We start from the raw sequence: 19,168 nt of genomic DNA, 5'->3' as shown, positions 1-19,168 counted from the left end.
ATCGTTGGACACCTGAACCGCGCCGTAAGGGAAGGGATAAAGGAGGGAGTGAGAGAAGAAAGGAAGAAGAGGTGCCGTAGTGGAGGGCTCCGGAATAATGTCGACCACCTGGGGATCTTTAACGTGCACTGACATCGCACAGCACACGGGCGCCTTAGCGTTTTTCCTCCATAAAAACGCAGCCGCCGCGGTCGGGTTCGAACCCGGGAACTCCGGATCAGTAGTCGAGCGCCCTAACCACTAAGCCACCGCGGCGGGTATGTTGTTAATACGAGATACCAGTTTCATTCTTACGTTAGGCTTACTCAACTGAGCGTAGACTGGCTGCTCCTGATAATTTTTAACACTGTGTTTGTACCTGAATCGAACCACGCAGACATATGAGCGACGCAGGCGTTGCAAATGCAGCTTGTGCATCCTGAACTGACAGTCGAGAACCGAAGTGTAACCTCCGCTGGAAATACTTTGCATATCTCTATTGACGCATCCTCTTCTAAGCACGCATCCTTCTAAGAGTTCGCGGAAGTGGGAAGAGCTAAAGCACCGCCCGAAAAAGAGCCCGAAAAGAAAGCGCACTGATGCTAGCTGCAGGCAGGTTATCACATTCGTTCAAGAAAGGATAAAAACCGCGCCAACTGTCTTCCTCACTTCAATGTTTTTGTACTTCGAACGCCAGCGCAAAGGTTTAGAGGGATGGGCTGCTGTCACTAGCTCGTTTGTTTGGTCTGTCCGTACTTTTCTAGCACCAGGGTTTCTTGGAAGACCGATGCGGTTCAGATCGCCCTACCGCGCATTTTGTGGCTGATTTCATGGGTGAGCATCTCCCTGGTGTACTTTGAGGCTCTGTAGACAGCTCTCACTCCGCTTGGCTGTCTTCTTTGGCTCTTGTCTTTCGCACATCGATTTTGCAGCGCCAATGTCCGTCGCCCGCGCACCAAGCATAACCGAGAGTCTCGGCGATCAGTTGGCTGCCACGTTTCACAACTATTTCTATCCATCGGTCAGCCGTAACACCATTTCGATTTCTACTTGAGCGAAGTAATCTCGCTGACGTATCGATTGTTGTGTCAAACAGAGAAGCTATTCGAATCGAAGGAAGACGCGAGCCGCTGCGGTGGCTGAGTGGTTATGGCGCTCGGCTGCTGGCCCGAAAGACGCGGGTTCGATCCCAGCCGCGGCGGTGGAATTTCGATGGAGGCGAAATTCTAGAGGGCCGTGTACTGTGCGATGTCAATGCACGTTAAACAACCCCAGGTGGTCGAAATTTCCGGAGCCCTTCTCTGCGGCGTCCCTCATGGCCTGAGTCGCTTTGGGACGTTAAACCCATAAACCAACCAACCGAATGAAGACGCGCACAAATTGGCGACCTGGTATTTCAACCCAGGTAGACAAGCGCTGCTTTAGTTGGAAGTTTTCACTTTTTTGTGACCCTGTGGGTTATACTTTTATTTGATTCTGGCGTAATTTGTCTACGTGTAGTAGTTATTATATAGTTTTCCTTGTACTGCTTCCTACGTTCTTCGTTTTTCATATTTGTATTTTTAATGCAGAGAATATGGTTACACTGTGTCCACATTTTTCTGTGGATGTACACCCTTTGTCCAAAGTTTGGAGCCCAGGGGATTGACTTCCGAGCCAAACTGTGTGGCTCGTAATGCATCTTCAGCGTTGAAAATCATCTGAAGGTAAGAGATTCTTGGTCCTGCCCCACTGATATATATAGGACTTTCATGAATGCTATTGTAGCCCCTCGACGCGACTTTGAAGTAAAACCACTTGGCCTCTTTACTTCTGACAAAGGATGTGCTCCTACGAAATTCTTACGTGCAGGTTGAGCGTACTCTAAAACGAATTTTGACCTCAAGGCTTAGCGTGTCCAACTGTTGCGGTAACTAGCGCATGCGTTATGATTTCTTCGCGAGTGATTCGGTGCGAGGAGTCAGTTTTCAGATATAATTTTGAAATCTTCGAATTCTGGATGATTTTTTCTGCATATTCGATACTGGTTGAAATGTGCAGCTAGCACCACGATTTTTCTGGAGCTCGTTAGTAATCGGTTTCGGAGAGTAGAAATTTCAATTTTTGATTGCAGGTTTGCATGTCCTTCATTATCACTCAACATGACTCCCGTGACGTCAAACCTAAAGTAACCGCGTGTACTTCCTTACTGTAAGTGGGTAGTGGCCTCAAAAAAGCCACCGGGCTTCTCATTTCAGTGCAAAGGAAAAATTTAGAACTAAAGCTGTGCCATGCCTCTCTCTATTCCGTCAATTTTTTCTCACCTTTTAGTTCGTGTTCTTGTCGCTTGTATTCTTTGTGGCTCTTTCTCAGAAGCAGAAGAGACACCGCGCTGTTGGTTGTTATTACAGGGGCTTGCTTGTCGACTAAGGGGATGATAACAGTGTAATAGAACCGAGTGAATAGTAATTGTTATATTTGCCAGCCCAGGCCTAATAAGGTGAGCCAAAATATTGCCTATGGTCTTTCCTTTAAAGCAGGTGTCTTAGTATTTGGCACGCCTAGAGTTCGTGCATGCGCTTTGCTGGTGTGACTGCCGTTGGCAGAAAATAAGCTTCTCAACTGAAACTCCTGTCTCACAGCCTCTTTGGAGAATTTAACAACACTCTTGTTGGAGTAAGTGCAGTATAACTTCCTACTGTTCACTGTAACTAAAGAATAGTTTTTGTTGAACAAGGAAGCAAATTGGGCGAAACAATACACACTGCAGCATAGCAGCATAGCAGCTATTTGCTTTTGCATTTCCGGTGTCTGTTCCGAGCGTCAGTCACCTTTGTTGGTCGATATACTGGCTCCTAACTTATTCAGGACCGCCAAAAAAGCCTCAAAGAGAGCGGTTCCTTTGTTCTTTAGGAGACCAAATTTTTTATTTGTGCCTCAGACTACCTTGGCGCCTCGTGCATAGTGAATTGATTTATTCGACAAAACCTTGTGCTCTTTTGCTGATGTATTTTCGCCATTTTAGCAGAATAAACAATGTACAGTTAAAAACTGCACATGAAAGGATAACGCTGCGGGGCGTGGGCCGTTTGAAGCTCTTGAAAAAGAAAAGAAATAAATATATAAATAAAAGTTAACTTGTGCCGAGCGGCGAAGATCACAAGAGTTTGCGTACAAAGCTCGAAGGGGTCAAGTTTCTCGTTATCTGCGCACCACTGGTTTTTGTAAACAATTTGCAGTCGGAATAGAAAATACTTTAATGCTCTTACTTGCGCCATTCCAGGGCGTTTTTTGGAGAACACGGCGTTTTCTTTCAGCCCTGGTAAGGCGAATACTCGTGATCAGTTTAAGTTTATTCAATTTATGATAGCAATTATTACTAACAATCTTTCATGCATTACAAGATATGCCCTGGAGAAAATATCGCGGTAAGGAGGGAGGGGGTGGGAGGAAAGGTGGAACACTGCATCGTGCCGCTTTTTATCTGGTGTCTTTCTCTTGCGCATCAAACGCACGACTGTGAAACGTTTGCTCATGACAGATTCGGCAGCAGTAATTATGGATGATGCCTGATGCAAATCTCAAAAATAGCAACACCGGCCGAGAAAATGTCGAGACTGTTGGCACAAGTTCTCTGTTTTCTTTTGATAAGAAAAAGTGTGAAGTGATCGGAATTAAACTTTCTGACAGGTGTAGTAGAAAGATGAACTGCAAGCTATAGTAAGGGCTGTGCTCAGAACTGAACGGTGGCTCAAGCTCCATCCAAGATATTTTTTTTGCATTGAAATGCACACTGGAGAGGGTGCATTCAGTCTGTCCTACGCTTTTGCAGTGAAGCTTCTTTACCGGGCTGAATTTTTGATACAACGTAACAAAGAGAGAGGCTCGTAACACGCATTACTTTCTGTGTTTTACTTCTTTCTAAAACGTTCATATTAAAGGTGCACGGTCGAAGGTGCTTTTTTTTTTCCCGCTAGTCCGGTACATATCGACTTGGCAATCGTTTTATCGATATCGAATCGCGGACATCTGGCAACCTTCAAATGTTACACCGTATTTCACTGGAACGGTTAATGATAAAGCGAAAAGAAAATTCAGAGTACGAGAGAGCGCGTGTGAAAAAGGGCATCGCCTTCGGACGCCTTTTAATCGTGCGCTAAATCACGAAAAGGGCAAAGAGTTGGAGGGGGCATGCGGTGCGCAGCGTTGGATCGTGAATACTCCTCCTCTCAACCCCCCCCCCCCCCCCAATTTCCTCGCTCTCTCGTACACCTTAAACAGAAATTTTCAAAATTATTGCAAGGCTTAAGCACAAAAGGACAACTCTTCAATATTTCGCGCTATTCTAATGGCAGAAAACTGTGACTGCTAGATGCACAACACTCCTTTCCACCTCTCTCTCTAGCATACATGCCACTGCCACCCTGGCCGACCTGGTCAAGCGGATGAATTCTAGCCTTCGGTTACTGCTTATTCAGGCGACAGTTTAGCGAAGCCTCTCATCCGAGAATAAGTTCCCCTGTGCTACTGTCTTTGTAAAAGAAGATAAGACGGCGCAAGTGTCTCGAATTGCGAATACGCTTCAGCCTTGCTTTGGAAACCAGGTTTGGGCCATGGCACAGTATGCGCCAGCATATTCGACGTGCGGGAATACAAAGTATTGCTAGTTTAAATGGATGCTAATCTTTAAAACCATAAAGCGTAGGGGGAGTGAGCTCGCGACTGACAAGACGCGCTATCGTTTGACTTGCCGCGCCATATTTAGGGAGCGCCTGCGATACATGTGAACTACTTTCTTAATGGAAATAAGGTTGGTATCCGGCGTTCTCTGGTTCTGACTGAAAATATGACGCGAAAAGTGGTACATAACCTTAGCGGTTTGCCTCCATAAAAACGCAGCCGTCGCGGCTGCGCTAAGGCGCCCATGTGCTCTGCGATGTCAGCGCACGTTAATGATCCCCAGGTGGTCTAAATTATTCCGGAGCCCTCCACTACGGCACCTCTTTCTTCCTTTGTTCTTACACTCCCTCCTTTATCCCTTCCCTTACGGCGCGGCTCAGGTGTTCAACGATATATGAGACAGATACTGCGCCATTTCTTTTTCCCAAAACCAATTATTATTATTATTTCTAACTTCATAGAAGTTAGTAATAATATTAAATTCATAAAAGTTCTTTCTCTTCGCTTACAAGCTGAAGAATAGTACGCTTGGCTATGCCTTACATCAAAATTATAAGCCTATGATGATTGGTACGCAAAGCCATAGCGCATGTGCCCTCTTTTTGGCATTCTATAAAATGCCTGAGCTGCCAAAATAACAGATGGGCTATAGCCCCAGCAGTAATATCTTTCTTAACTGAGCTTTATTAAGTTATGGCGTTTGATGCTGTCGCAGGAAGAGGAAGAGCGTGTGTCCATGCGTCCTAGAACTGGATACCACTCGCTAGACTGGGCACTGATTTTCATGCAAATTAGCTGAGCATGAATCGGTTCAAAACAAATGTATCAATGCAACCGTTATATTTTGTCTTATTTCAGTTGTGAATGAAAGTTTACTTGAACAGCACGTTCATTACGATGTCGTACGGCGCCCGTTTCACGCGTCACGTCTGTAAGGAACTACCTGCCTCATCTTCCGTCCAGCTGAGGAGATCATAAACTGAAGATTTTTTTTCTCTTTCACGTTTAATCATCCCGCCCTTTCTTGCGTCATTTGTGTCAGAATCCACGTCTTCCGGTGCTGAAAACGGGGTCTGTGTGCGTATGAGAAAAAGGCATTATTGTTTCAGGGAAAAAGGCTAGCGCCGACCAGCAGTATGCGCACGAATCATTACTTCGCTAGGGCATGTGATCGGAATGTCTGATGGACACATAGCACGGTACCACATGCGCGGCTTTCCTACTTGATCGGCCGCCCCGTAAAGGCAACAGCACAAAACAGAAAAACCGGTAGGCCAATGCTGTAGCATAATATCGGCGCTATAGGAAGCTTGGTTAACAGGGTGACGGATAAAATGAATGATGTTCACCTGGCATGGCATATATATATATATATATATATATATATATATATATATATATATATATATATATATATATATATATATATATATATATATATATATATATATATATATATACCAGCATTTCCTCTTTTTTCTTTGCGCCAATAGCACATGTTTGCTCGATATTGAGAGGATCGGGAAGGGTTTTGAAGAAAGGGTGTTTTTAACTACTATTGCGTTTAAAACCAATAAACCACGAAGTTTTCAATTCACATTTGAGACCTCTGATATTCTCTGACATTTTTTTGCAATTAGCCTTTTTTCACGGAGTGCCTTACCTTTTCCTGCTTGATAAATTTTGGGGAATGCTACCCTTTATTTAGCGCTAGAAATTAATGGGCAAGACAGCATATTTATCAAGTGTGGTATGTATACAGTACCGAGTTTTGCTTCATTAGCGCAGGGTTCGGGCAATAAATGAATCGAAGGAAGAATTATACATACTACGGTTTGTACGCATATACTGCCGGCATATTCTCCAGATGTCCAGAAGGTGGTGCCGGAGCACTGGTCAGAAGCAGCCAATAAAAGATTTGTACGCTGTAATTCAAGCTACAGTGCGTACTGTGAGAACCTGTCTAAGTAAATCGGGCAACGCCACGTGCCCAGTGGGGGCCGGAATTCCGCACACAGACTGTCTGACTTCAGGCGCTCCTGGCGTATGTGGCGAAGAACGATGAATGCTCACGAGTCTAATTTAAATGCAAATCGGAAGAATCGAAGTTGAGGGATTTGTGTCAGACTTTATTTCGCTTCGGTTTTAGTACAGTACTTTAAGTTCTGGCATTATGCTCCCCGCACGTTAGGAATTGTTTCACTTCGGAAGAGTGTAGTAGTGAGCTTCGTCATTTTGTTCAGTGCGAATTAAGAACCACCACTCTGAATGTACTTAGAATTAACTTTCCTATGGGCTGTGAGTGTAACCTGTGTTTGAGGCTAGAACATTTGAATTGTTGAAGAAAGAAAGCAACGATATCCCACCCCCTGACCCGTAACTAAAAAAGAGTAATGAACGGAACAGGAAATGGGGATTGAATATTGTTGCATTGGATTTTTCTGCAAAATAGATTGAGGCAGCATTTTAGGGAGCGCTGTGGGCGCCATGCAGCGGGTGGTTTTAAAGTGGGAGAAGAGCAAAATCACATCAATGCTTCTGCGAAACTGTCATCAGAGGTGCTTCTTTCTGGAGATGTTGAATTCGGCGCTCTCCCTTACAAAAATAGAGAACCAAACTGCAAAAAGAAAAGCGGGCGTGAAAAAAATTAGCAAAAAATTTTGTCTTCGTTTTTTCAGCTTACTCTCTCAACCTCCTCTCTTCGGTTTTCGTTGGAGCGAATACACCGCTAACCAGATCTCGAGCGAAATGAAGCTTCAGAAAACAAAAATCCTACACGAAAGAAGAATGTAAACCAAAAAGACTTCTTAGACATAATTTTAGAAAAAAAAAGGCGCTAAACTTGGCCTGCTAACTGAGCACGGAAGTATGAGCTAGTGAGAAAATGAAAAAAAATAATTCTGACAAATGTATGATAACAAACATAATCATTCCGCTGGTGGAAAAGAACTACATAGAGCTGCTTTTATTTGACATTTTGTCGACATGCATAGAAAGATGCGCTTACCGAACGATTGTATGTTTTCATTATGTACTCGGTGTTATAAGAGCGAGAAATCGATTTATTCAATTTTTCCATTTCGCAGAAGACAAATTGGTCAATTATACCGGTACTTTGGTGAGATAAAATCTACATGCAAGGAAAAGGAAACGCGTCCACAGAAGCTAGTTTACTCTGTCTAAAGTAAATGGGTTCGAAGACGAGGGTACGCCTTAATAACCTTCGACGATGAAAGCGGTTTCAGAGAAAATTTTTACATTTTGCGTCGGTCCAGCACTTTAGTCAGATGTCAGTCTTCTATGGTTGCTATTAGGTTGGGCCCAGCACGACGCGTTGTAGAGGGGGCTAGGTTCTATCCCCAGTTCTATCTGGTACCCACCGGTTTTCTAATGGGTACAAGGTTTCCCCCGGCCTGGTTCTCGCCTCTTCTGGGTTGACATGCTTGAAAAAGGAAAGGTATTCGACAGAACTGTTGCTTTGACAAGTCGATTGTTTGTATCACGACCAAATAGCTTAAATCGGCTTCGTGCGGTAAAGCCCACTTGTGGCTTTACCCGGTGGCACTGGGGCTCTAAGCCAGCGCGTACCGAATTTGAGACTGTATTTGGAATAAATATATTTACAGAATATACAGCCCAAGTAACACACTATCCTGCTGGCATGTGTTCACTTAAGGACCATTATACAGAAACTACTCTGCGAGATGTCAAGTGTTCCTGGGCGTAGCAGCTTAGGAGTGTGGTAGTGTCGTCTCGTGGCCTCAGCACCGGTGACATTTACTTACACTTATTCCTGCCATCCTGCCTTATCCTCTACGGTGCGACATACATTTATAACCGTCAACAGTTAGCCGCGCTTTCAAGTGCCAATTCGCGGGCAACTGAGGGGTGTGACCTGGACTCCGGTGTGAGACAACTGTATGGTGACACGAAGGAAGAAATACTGAACCCGGATACCTCGCACGCATGTTCCAGTGTCGACATTAAACACTATTTACTGGAGACCGGTTTAAAGCGGCTGAACGCCTGGAAAATGTCGGAGGCGATTAAGCTAGGATCTTAGGTCACCATAAGTCATTGGAGGAGACCATTCAACTGCACCTGCGCATTTGAAATCGTTTAGCTGATAACCGGTTATTCTTTTTTCGGTGTGATATAGCCAAAGACTTTGTTATGAAACCATAGATAATGTTGGACTGTGTGTTAATTTACCAAGCTGGGCTCCTAACGTGCACTAAAACATTAGCGCTCGGACACTGCTGCATTTCGCCGCCTTAGAAGTGTAGTCGCCTGGGCCAAGATCAAACTCGTGAACTCTTGCACTAAGTCGCTGAGTCGCACCGGTGGCAAGTAGGCAGCTAATAATTCTTATCGACAAGTTTCTGTTCCTGTGCGCGCTACATTCTTTCACTGCTCATCCTTCTTTCTTTCATTTTGTTCTTTTATCTCCTTTGCCAATGTATAGAGCAGCAAAGCAAGTTTGACTCAGGGTACATGCCGTACGTTTCATTTATCTGATGTTTCTCAGGTTGTGGAAGAGCTGAGCTGTAAGATCAACCCCGAGTAATAACCGTGAATGCTTAGTACTTCTTCTTATAAGCTTACGCACAAGCACGATAAAGTACTGTGACTCACAGTCGCATAAACACATCTTCAGTAAACTAAAGTGCGAACCTCAGCTACCATTACTGTTAACTCTCCTTTGTTTATGCAGTTGTATGTCTTCGTCTTAGTGGCGTGGGAATTACTTCTGAGTCCATCGTGTCTCTCGGTATTGCCACTTTTCATCCCTTTAATCATGTTTATCAGGTTCGTTTCTAATTAAGTTCTGCGGAGAGGTTTCCGAGCGTCATATTCACCTACACCACAGAGGTGCAACCAAGCACTCAGCTGAAATGCTATAGAAGGTGAGCTTATGTAAGCTTGCTGACTTGGCATTCATATGCAATGTTAACCACCCTCCTGCTTGAAACATCTCGCGCCCAGACGACTACCAAGTCAGTTTTCTTTGCTATTTGCTATCCTCAACAGCAAAGGATCACTGTGTTCCCTTCACTGCCAAATGACACGTAAGGCGTTTGCGTATACTACTTGTTTAATTATGCTTTTTATATTACTTGTACTTGCTTGCAGAGCTTGCTTACATAAGAATGTACAGAATTTTCTTTTCTTTTCGTAAATTACTATTGAGGAGCATTGAATCTGTGAACGATCATCATAATATACACATAACTTGAAATGTCTCAGCGTATTGTGCATACCGGTCGTTAATTATAAAAGAAAAATTGAAATAGATTATAAAAATTTGCTCTCGAAGACATCGAGGTGAATCTCTAAAAAAATTGTCGTTTAAGTACAAAAAGAAAAGATACTGTTGAACTTTGTACCGCACCCCCTACGCGCTTTGTTGACGCAATGACCGTGCCCATAGCTTACTTTCCAGTATTTCTTTCCTGCTCTGAACGCCCTAGTTCCTGTCCATTGCTTTCCAGTTGAAAACTAAGCATTTTTATTTTTACGCAGCTTACAATCCTCTTTAAACTGTCGTCCTTTGCAATGATTCATCGGTCAACAAGGCGCCGCCAGCTGAGCAAAGTTCTGAGCGTGCACTGTTTTCTCTCTTTTGCAGGCTTAATGCGACACACTAGCTTTTCCAAGCTAACTACTACGTCATATGGAGAGGCTAACGTTGTTAAATTGCTCTCAGTAAATTCACTTGACACGCAACTGAGCACAGAGGAAAGTAAAAATAAAGTATTGTAGTTGGGCTGTTTAAAACCACCAACGTCTGCTATGCAAGTCAGTAAGCCTGCGATAAACACCGCTAGAAGCCGACTGTCAAGTCGACTTCCTTGCATTATTAGTCAACTTGGGGCAGAGCACGCTTTAAAGAAGAAATGGTAGGTTGGAGTACTGGCGTTTCTCTTCGGTCTCTCTGCATGGCCTTTACATACGTAAGTTATTCTGCATAGCCTTTAAGAGTTTCCCGCGCACGTTCCACATTTTTAAAACGAACAAAATAGGCGTTGCGGCAAGAGTTGCACCATGGTGCACGCGCTGCTGTGTTGGTACCTCTTGCGAGAAAACTTCTAAATTAAGCGCATTAGCGGAACGATTTAATAAAATATTGCCCACGTTTTCCGTGTAGAGTAGTAATTTTGTATTTTTCTCATTTAATTGATACTGCATGCAAATAAGCTTGGTTTTATTTGCACACGTTCTGGCCATACTGCAACATTTTCTTTTAATGTTCTTACGTGAAAATCGGCTCGTAGGAGGTTCAAGAAAGCATAGCGTTTTATTTTTTTTTCAGGCAGCGAACAAGAATTTTGCTGAGTTTAGTAGTACTATGGCGCCTCTCCTAAAAAATTCCGCGTCAAGAATTTTGACGTCTTGCTCAGTTTTTAGCAAACTGCATTATTTTCGAAGCCCGTTGTTTTAACCTGTATGATTTTACAGGTGCGTGTGGTAAAGCTTTCTCCTTCGCATCGTTTCCACCTTCAGAAAGACGCGGCTGATAGAAAAAAAGTTCTGAGGTTGCATAACATAAAAGATAGACTTCTTACATTGCTTTCCACTTTTCTCATAAGTGTATTGCGGGCAGTTCACGTACAAGTATAAAGCAGCTCATTACAGGTGTTGTAAGCCTTCTTTTCACGCACATGTATTTTTGATTACTACTGTTATTTCAGTGCAGAGAACATGAATACTCTTGTCCCTTGCTGCCCCTAGGCATGCTTTTCTCTTCTTCTTTTTTTTCTAAACTAAAAAAGTTTTGTGATGAGGAGAAAAAGTGACACCCAAGTGGTGACTTACCGGAGGCTGCAAGCAATAGCGTGAAACCCAACATGCGATTCCATCTGTGTACAGCAAGCTTTGTCAGGCCGAAATTATGAATAGAGAGCGAGAGAAAAAGGAGTCTCGGGTGTGGGACTCACCGGAAGCTGCAAGCAGTAGCGTTACACCCAACACCAGCACGAAGTGGGAGTAGACGAGAGTGACGCTCCTCGCTCTCAGCATGACGGACTCTGTCGTGGCCCCTGGTTGGCGCTGCGGCTTGTGACGATGCGTGCACCGCAAGGAACCCGAGGGTCTGCACCCGCCTCCGCTTCTCGTCGCGTCACAGGTGCACTGAGCCGATCACGCCTAACCGCGTAACTTTGCCGAAGCGGTCTTATTCGCCTCCTTTTTGCCGGCCGAAAGAAAAGCGAGCGTGGGCAGAGACGGACAGTTCACGGCGCAAATCTGCACGCTTGAAGAGCTCACCGGACCTTTCCTCTTCCCGGCCGGCCGAAGACCAAGCTGGCGAAGTTGGCGGTGATTGGCGATCACAGTACCTGCCTCGAGTTCCTTCTGTTCGATTCAGCAGCCTCTTTCTGCCCCGCGCCCACGGCCTCAGAACAAACGGTCCTGAAGAAAAGTTGCTGAGCGCGGTCCTCTCTTGTTCCCCGCTCGTCAACGAGGGGAGGCGTGTTGAACGCGCGTGCTTTCGACGTTCGCCTTCTTCGTGGTGTCCCGTCGAAACCTGTGGCTCGAAGTCAACTCCGCGTCGCCCTCGCTCCCTTCGCTCAGTTGGTTTTATGGATGCCCCGCTCGCCCGTTTTCTTCTGCATTGCTGGGCACCCCCTTTCCCTCGCCGCGTGAACTCTCTCCTCTTCTTCCAGACGTCCAGGTCGGGAGCCCCGCGAGAGAGCGAGAGAGCGCGCGGCGTCGCCATTGGCTGCGCCATCAGTGTCGTCAGTGTCACGTGGGTGCCGCCACAGGGTCCGTGGGGAGCGGTGTGTGGGAGAGAAGTTGGAGGGCCGCCGGGGAGTATAGGGACGGCGGAAGGGGATCGGGATGCAACTGAGCCTGCTGGGCAAGTAAGGAGTGTGGGCGAGGGAGCGCGAGGTGGAAGCGCTCGGGACATCCTCGCGTTGCTGCGTGCGTACGTGTGCGCGGGCATTTGCCACTTACAGATTTGTTCCTTTAGGATTCTTTGTACGCAAGGCGGCTCTGTCTTGGGGTCGCCAGTGATTACCTGCCCACGGAAGTGGCAACGAGAGGCGCAGATAACCTTCTTTTTTTATCTTCAAGAACTGAAGTTGCCAAAAGTAAAGTGGAACAATGGGCGAAACTAAGAATTCCCTCTTGTGATGTTTCTTGTCGTCTCGCAATCTTCTTCCCATGTTGCCTTTTCAAACTCTTTAAGCGTGGCTCTTGAGCGAATCAGGTTTACTTTTTCTGTTTGGGTGGGGATGAAGATAAGCCAGGTTCGATTTTTTCGGAGGCCGGAAATTGATTTTGGTTTCTTGGTGCGTGGCGGAAAACATTTGTAGTGAATGTGTGTTCTGTGTTCGGGAGGGGTTAGGTTTACTATTGAGCTAGGTTGTGAATAAGTTTGCAGAGAATGGAGATGCAGCCGAAATGAGCTACCCCAATAAACGCGGAAAGGAAAGCGACTCAGGGGTGATTTGTTCAGTACTGAATGTTTTATTCCAACATTTCTAAGATGGTTAGAGATAGAGCGTGGAAAAAGAAAGATTACGGGGAAAACCAGAAGAATGTACCGTTTCGGTTAGAGAGAGTGGTTGGGATGTGCTTGGGCGTGAACAGGCAAACAGTACTGTGCGCAGAGAGGCACACATACATGACCAAACACTGCTGACTGAAAGTTGACTTGATGCCTCAATCCATTTATGTGGAACTTCTAATGTGGTGTGAAAAAAAGTCGTCCAGTAGCTTTATACCCAGCACATTTCGGAAATTTTGATGCAGAATAAGAAAAAAATCCGCTTTAATTTTTGTTTGCTGGAAAACACAATGAAAAATATAGCCTCTCAGTTCCAGAAACATATAGGACGCCTGGTCTTTGTTACGAGCACAAAATAAAAGTCCGGCAGAGGACCATTACGTTTATCTTGTTTGTTTAGCTTCTGGTTTGTCGTTTTTTATTTGCATCGCATTTGCATTCATGATTTTTCTTGAGTACTGCTTGAGGTCCCGGCAAAGTGTGACACTCCCACATGGCGCGCATTACAGAAGCACTCAATTCTTATTTCGACTACGGCCGCTTAGCGTTCCCTGACACGAACGAGAAGAAATGGACCTGAACTATTAGAATGGATTCACTGGTACGCGTCGAGCCAATCAGAAGAGTCGATAAAGTGATGCAGAACCAATTAGGGATTACGTAAGATGAGTTAGCGTCAAGTGAACTAGTAAATGAGCCTTTTTTATGGAATTGAACGAAAGATAATTTTCCGGCCCACAGATACACGCGGATGAAACCTACTCAACGAGCAATCTAAGGATATACAAAATGTAATCAATATCTTTACAAGCGGTGGCTCTTATCTAAGGAAGAAAGGTATAAAATTTTGCAGAAAAGAAAAATGAGCATTATAGACTTATTTCATGTGGCATCACGTGCCTAGCGCCACCAGTTTCTGACTTCAACTCTTGGTCACAGATTTGCAGTCTGTGGTCAGATAAGGAAAATCGCTTGTTTTTATGTGATTCACGGCAGTGGGCAAAAACGCACGTGTAGAATGAAAATGGGGGTGCGTCGGTAATCTATGCCATTTCCTTCTTCATTTCGACGTCACACGCACGACAGCGGTTAGCGAATAGCACACATGACGGGCCGTCATAGTAGATAATTGATACAGAGGATCGATTTCGCGGGATAGTTGGTTTTTTATCATGGTGAGGGAACCGCGCAAGGGACGAGACACAAGGAAAGAAGCATTGAAAAACACGCGCGAGCGCTGTTTACCATCAAGTGAATTTTTATTTCGAAGTACAGAGAATATGTAGCTAAGGGAAATGGGTGGCAGTTCGTCGATAAGAGGGTTGCTCGGTCACCGGAATTCAGAGAATAGTTACGTCTGTGAGTAAAACATGCATTTGTGAAAGATGTGCTGGTGAAAGGCGATAAAGGGGGAGGGGGTGTAGAGGGCCGTCGTGCGAGCAGGTAAACACGAATCGAAGGTCAAGTGACAGGTGCCCAAATGAGGCTAAGATCCATAAAACGAAATGCTGGGAGACGTTAAGGGCCTTCAAGCAAAAAAAAAAACCATTAAAACCTAATGGAAGTTGAAGTTAAAGGGCCTCAAAAGCGGCTAAAATCTTTAAAAGCAGAAAGTTGTGAGGTGTTGAGGGCCTTCAGGCTAAGAACATTAAAACCAGGTACAGAAATAAATTGTCTTGAAGTCCTTTGATACACTGCCTCAGGCTTGTTTTCCGCCCTTGTCAGTCTGGGACCGGAAGTAAACTCAAGAGCTTAAACGCTTTGTGAGCTAACTGGTACAAACACCCGATTGTCCCATTTAAAAAAACTGTTGTACTTTATCACCTCTAACCAATGATTTCATTCCGTGAATCGAAACGGTAAAATATCGCCGTTGTTGTCCGGTCGACCATTAAACGAATGCAACAATGCAGCTCACTGCAGCGCAAAGGCTTTTGCAAAGCTTTTTCGTGGTATTAGAGCTGCAGCAAGAGCTTCCACCCAATATCCCCATATCACTTGCTCCGGTTTTTCGCAGCCTCTGCCTACATTCTCACTGGACAGCAAGCGAACTCAGTTCGAAATTTCAAACCACATTGCGAATATTTGCCTCTTGCCTACGACAGCTGCTGGCTCGTGAAGAACAGAAGGTTTTTAGCTCGTATTGTCGGCATTCTCACCCTAACTTTCTTCAGGACTAAACTAAGTATCTCTTTCGGAAATGTACGCGGGTGTCGGGCCGTCATTTGTTTATATTTTTCGACTGAGAAGATAGACTCACTGAGTGCCAATGGTCACGTCAACTAAGCAGATAGGCAGCTAATTAGATATTACATTTTTGATGAAGCTTGCGAAGCAGTTGTCGTAAGTGATGAGAGACGCGTCGGTGAACACCTGTCTGCTATCTCAAACCACATCAACAGCATCGTTGAATAGTGCCTAATGACGGTGGGAGCTGGTAGTGCAGATTACTATTATTTTTCGTCGAGGCAAGTCAGCACCTTCTTGCACGGCTTTATGCCTCGTGCGGTTGATTCTGTAGGGCACGCAGACACCACAGACAGTAAAACATTGCGTGTTTAAGACCAGATAGACGGCAGTGTTTTGCTTTGCTACCTTGACATTCTGATAAGAAGACAGGCAGTGTCAGTCTAGTGGCCGCTAAAAACTTGTTGACCATCTTCAACATTTTGGTATCGCTTATGCATCTGCGTAAGAGGAGGTTATTGCTAAGGTTAATAGTACTGTTAGTACTGTCTCGCTCTGAAAACACACCTGACCCGAGAACAGATATAGTGAGAAGAATGAAGGAGATTAGAAATAGGAGAAAGAGAGAAATGCAGGAGCGCATGCGCTCACCACGAGAGGGCGTGGCTGTAGATCCAACCAACTTGTGCTTCAGGTAATGTTGAAGTTTGTTTATCACAAGCCTGAATTAAAACGACGGGCTAGTAAATGTGGGCGTGCAGATCGTCCATTGGCCCTGTTTGTGACTGAATAGGCTTGTTCGCACCATGGCAGTGAATTAAGGTGACAAAAGCAAAGTGAACACTATATCACGCCTGATCTGGCAGCAGTGCGAGAATAATCGCGTCGTGAATAGCTAATTTGTGTAACTGGGTTCTGTATTTGAAGTTGAGAGTTGAACGAAAACTCTGCTAATCGGGAAGAACCTTAACGAAATACACAACAAAACGCCAAGAAATTATCAAAGCAACATTAGAAAGACATGTGGTTTGGCTGAAATCTAATTCCAAGTAAGAATGTGACGCCAAAGGTTACGTAGACGTACCTCTGAACACGTGAAGTATAGTGCGCGAGTAAACTCGTATAAAAATTTCGGTTGTTTCTGTTGTAGGTTCTTGGTTGGAATATGGAAAGATTGAAAATAACTTTCGCTATCAGGACCTTTTTTACAGCGACAGCTAGTAAATACCCGTTCCCTGGGTTCAGCATCATCGCTGTCGTCGTATTACCAGACTCTCTCAATACTTTAACTGGTCGTGAAACTCCGAAAGTTTGATGTAGGGACAAGAGTGGCCGCTAGGAGCGCCCTCGCCATTCTGGGGTCATCGGAGGGAATCCGGCGCTGGCGCTCTCAGCGCTACGACGGAACTGAAAAATGCGAATAAATACATTTCCGGAGTGATATTACTGTCAGAAGGGTTTGTGCCCGGGCAGATGAAGGCACAGACAAAAATAAAACTGTTTATCAGCGCACTGGCGGCCGGCGAGCCCGGTAACACTCGGCGAACTCGGCAGGCGAGAAAAATGTGCAAATCTTAATAAATGAAACGCTGTGCCATGTGCCTATCTATTTGAAGCTTACCGCACTGCATTTGGCGACTTCACGTTCACTTTTATTAAACACTGATCAAAAATTAACTTTTCACGTTTTGACAGCTTGCGAAATTTTGTTCAGTTTTTCGGTGTTTCGTCTCTGGAGCTGTCACCCTGGCGACCTTCAGTTGGCAGCGCTGAAGTCGTTGCTCCAAGCAACGGATATGTGCCTTCAATTTTTTAAGCTGCGAGAAGCTGCATACAGTTCCCTTCGTTTGACATGCAGTGTCTACACGTACGCTTCCGTTCACATAAGTGCCTACGTAAAAGAAAAAAGCGAAAATATTACTCATAGATCTTCCGTGTGCCGTACATGCAATCAACACGCCAGCAACAAGGCACACGCGTGTCTACTTTCATTACCTGCGCCAGTCTCTGTTGCATCTGCGCCCCTCGAACTCGAGCACATCGTCGGTGCAGTGCCGGAGCTCTCCAGGTCAGCTGACGGTTCCCGGTGGCGTTTGTTAACCTTAGGCTGTCGAGGCGAGTGAGTTCTGCACTTTTTCGGTTTTGACAAATACGAAGTAAGCCCTTCGAAACTCCTTGCCACGGCGACCGGCGAAAGTTTTGGCACATCGCGCTGCGACGTCACAACCACGCCATTAACTACCCATTGAGCTGCACGCACAATGTCCCTCGCATCGAAGTGCTTTTCACAGACACGCACGCGCGGGGAGTCAAAACTGAAGCGAGAAGTTTCTTGGCGTGGTATGGCGCGCTTCCATTTTTCACGCCGGTCGCTGTCACTGGGCAGGCAGAACATCGGCACTTAGTCTTCATTTCCCCTGAACGCGGAGCGGCATCCAGGTACGCAACAAGTACGCGGCATCCTGACCTGACTTTCAGGCACACCCAGGGCACTTTTTATGAGACGCAGCCCAGGGAAAAGCCGAAAACTGCGAGCTCACATGTCACGCTGCTCTGCTACTACTACTACAGTTACTGTTACTTCTGTTACGGTTAGTACTGTTAGTTAGTACTCCTGTAACTACTGCAGTTACTAATGCTACTACTGGTACTCTCTGGGAGTAGCAACAGTACTAGTAGCAGTAGTAGCACTAGCAGTAGTAATTGCTGTAATACCAATAGTATTAGCAGTAGTAGCAGTAACAGTTTCGTTTATGGGGGTTTAACGTCCGAAAGCGACTCAGGCTATGAGGGACGCCGTAGTGAAGGGCTCCGGAAATTTCGACCACCTGGGGTTCTTTAACGTGCACTGACATCGCACAGTACGCGGGCCTCTAGAATTTCGCCTCCATCGAAATTCGACCGCCGCGGCCGGGATCGAACCCGCGTCTTTCGGGCCAGCAGCCGAGTGCCATAACCACTAAGCCACCGCGGCGGCCGTAGCAGTAACAGTAGTAATAGCAGTAGTAGTACTCGTAGCAAGGAGTAATAGTAATAATAGTATAGCATAGTATATAAGTTGTAATAGGCCTAACTGGAGGGTTGTAACTGCGGAGCAGGAGGACCAGGAGGGTCGCATTGAACTCAGGCATAACGTCACTGTTATACGCCATGGCAACGCACTTCGCTGAGTGGTCCGAACAATGTGACGGCACATGTGAAAGCATAGTTCCTTTCTCTCCTAACTACTCCCACTGCCGTTACAACCTACCGAAACGCATGCATGGACTTCGTCTTTCGCAATCAGGTATTGGTCCAACACCTCGAACATATCTATTGCCACTTCGCGCATATAAAGCATTCCTTCACGACTATTAAGAACAGGTAGAGAAGTGCTACCTTGTAGAGTGAGTATGCCTGGAAAATAAATAAAATGGCGGTGGAAATTCGTAGTTAGGTCAAATGCGAGCTGTGTACGCTGCAGTGTGTGGCCATTGTTTTTCATTGTTTATTGTGGTTATGTTTTGCCATTGATATTGCTGTGTCATTCAAAAGTGGTATATCGCGTGCATCCTGAGTGGCATGGACGAAGTACAGTGGATAAATGACACAATGTTTATTACAGTCGTTCTGTGCATGCATATCAGTCACAGCTCCCGTTGTGCAGAAAGTCCTGCGTCGTCAGCGGCGTTGGGCGGAAAAGCAGGTCCGCCTGCCACCTAGGTCACGTGACTTTGTCATGTCATCACGACCTGCCAGGTGTGTGTGTACATATATTGGCTGCATCATGCAAAAATACACGAGCTTTCGAAAACATGCAGGCAAAGCAGCCCCTACAGTGCACGTAAGTAG

At 45.4% G+C, this 19,168-nt stretch overlaps 1 protein-coding gene across 1 annotated transcript in view; it reads right to left on the bottom strand.

The window, feature by feature from the left end:
- Positions 1-12,191, bottom strand: part of LOC144093464 (uncharacterized) — a 142,151-nt gene extending 129,960 nt beyond the window's left edge. Inside the window, exon 1 of the mRNA XM_077626866.1 lies at positions 11,577-12,191. Within this exon, the coding sequence (XP_077482992.1) occupies positions 11,577-11,658 (82 nt within the window). The 5' untranslated portion in view covers positions 11,659-12,191. The remainder of the gene's footprint in view (positions 1-11,576) is intronic.
- Positions 12,192-19,168: the final 6,977 nt, after the last annotated feature.

Source organism: Amblyomma americanum, chromosome 6, assembly GCF_052857255.1.
Source record: "Amblyomma americanum isolate KBUSLIRL-KWMA chromosome 6, ASM5285725v1, whole genome shotgun sequence".
Taxonomy (NCBI): domain Eukaryota; kingdom Metazoa; phylum Arthropoda; class Arachnida; order Ixodida; family Ixodidae; genus Amblyomma; species Amblyomma americanum.
The sequence above is the reverse complement of the archived record's forward strand: the minus strand, read 5'-3'. Positions and strand labels throughout refer to the sequence as shown.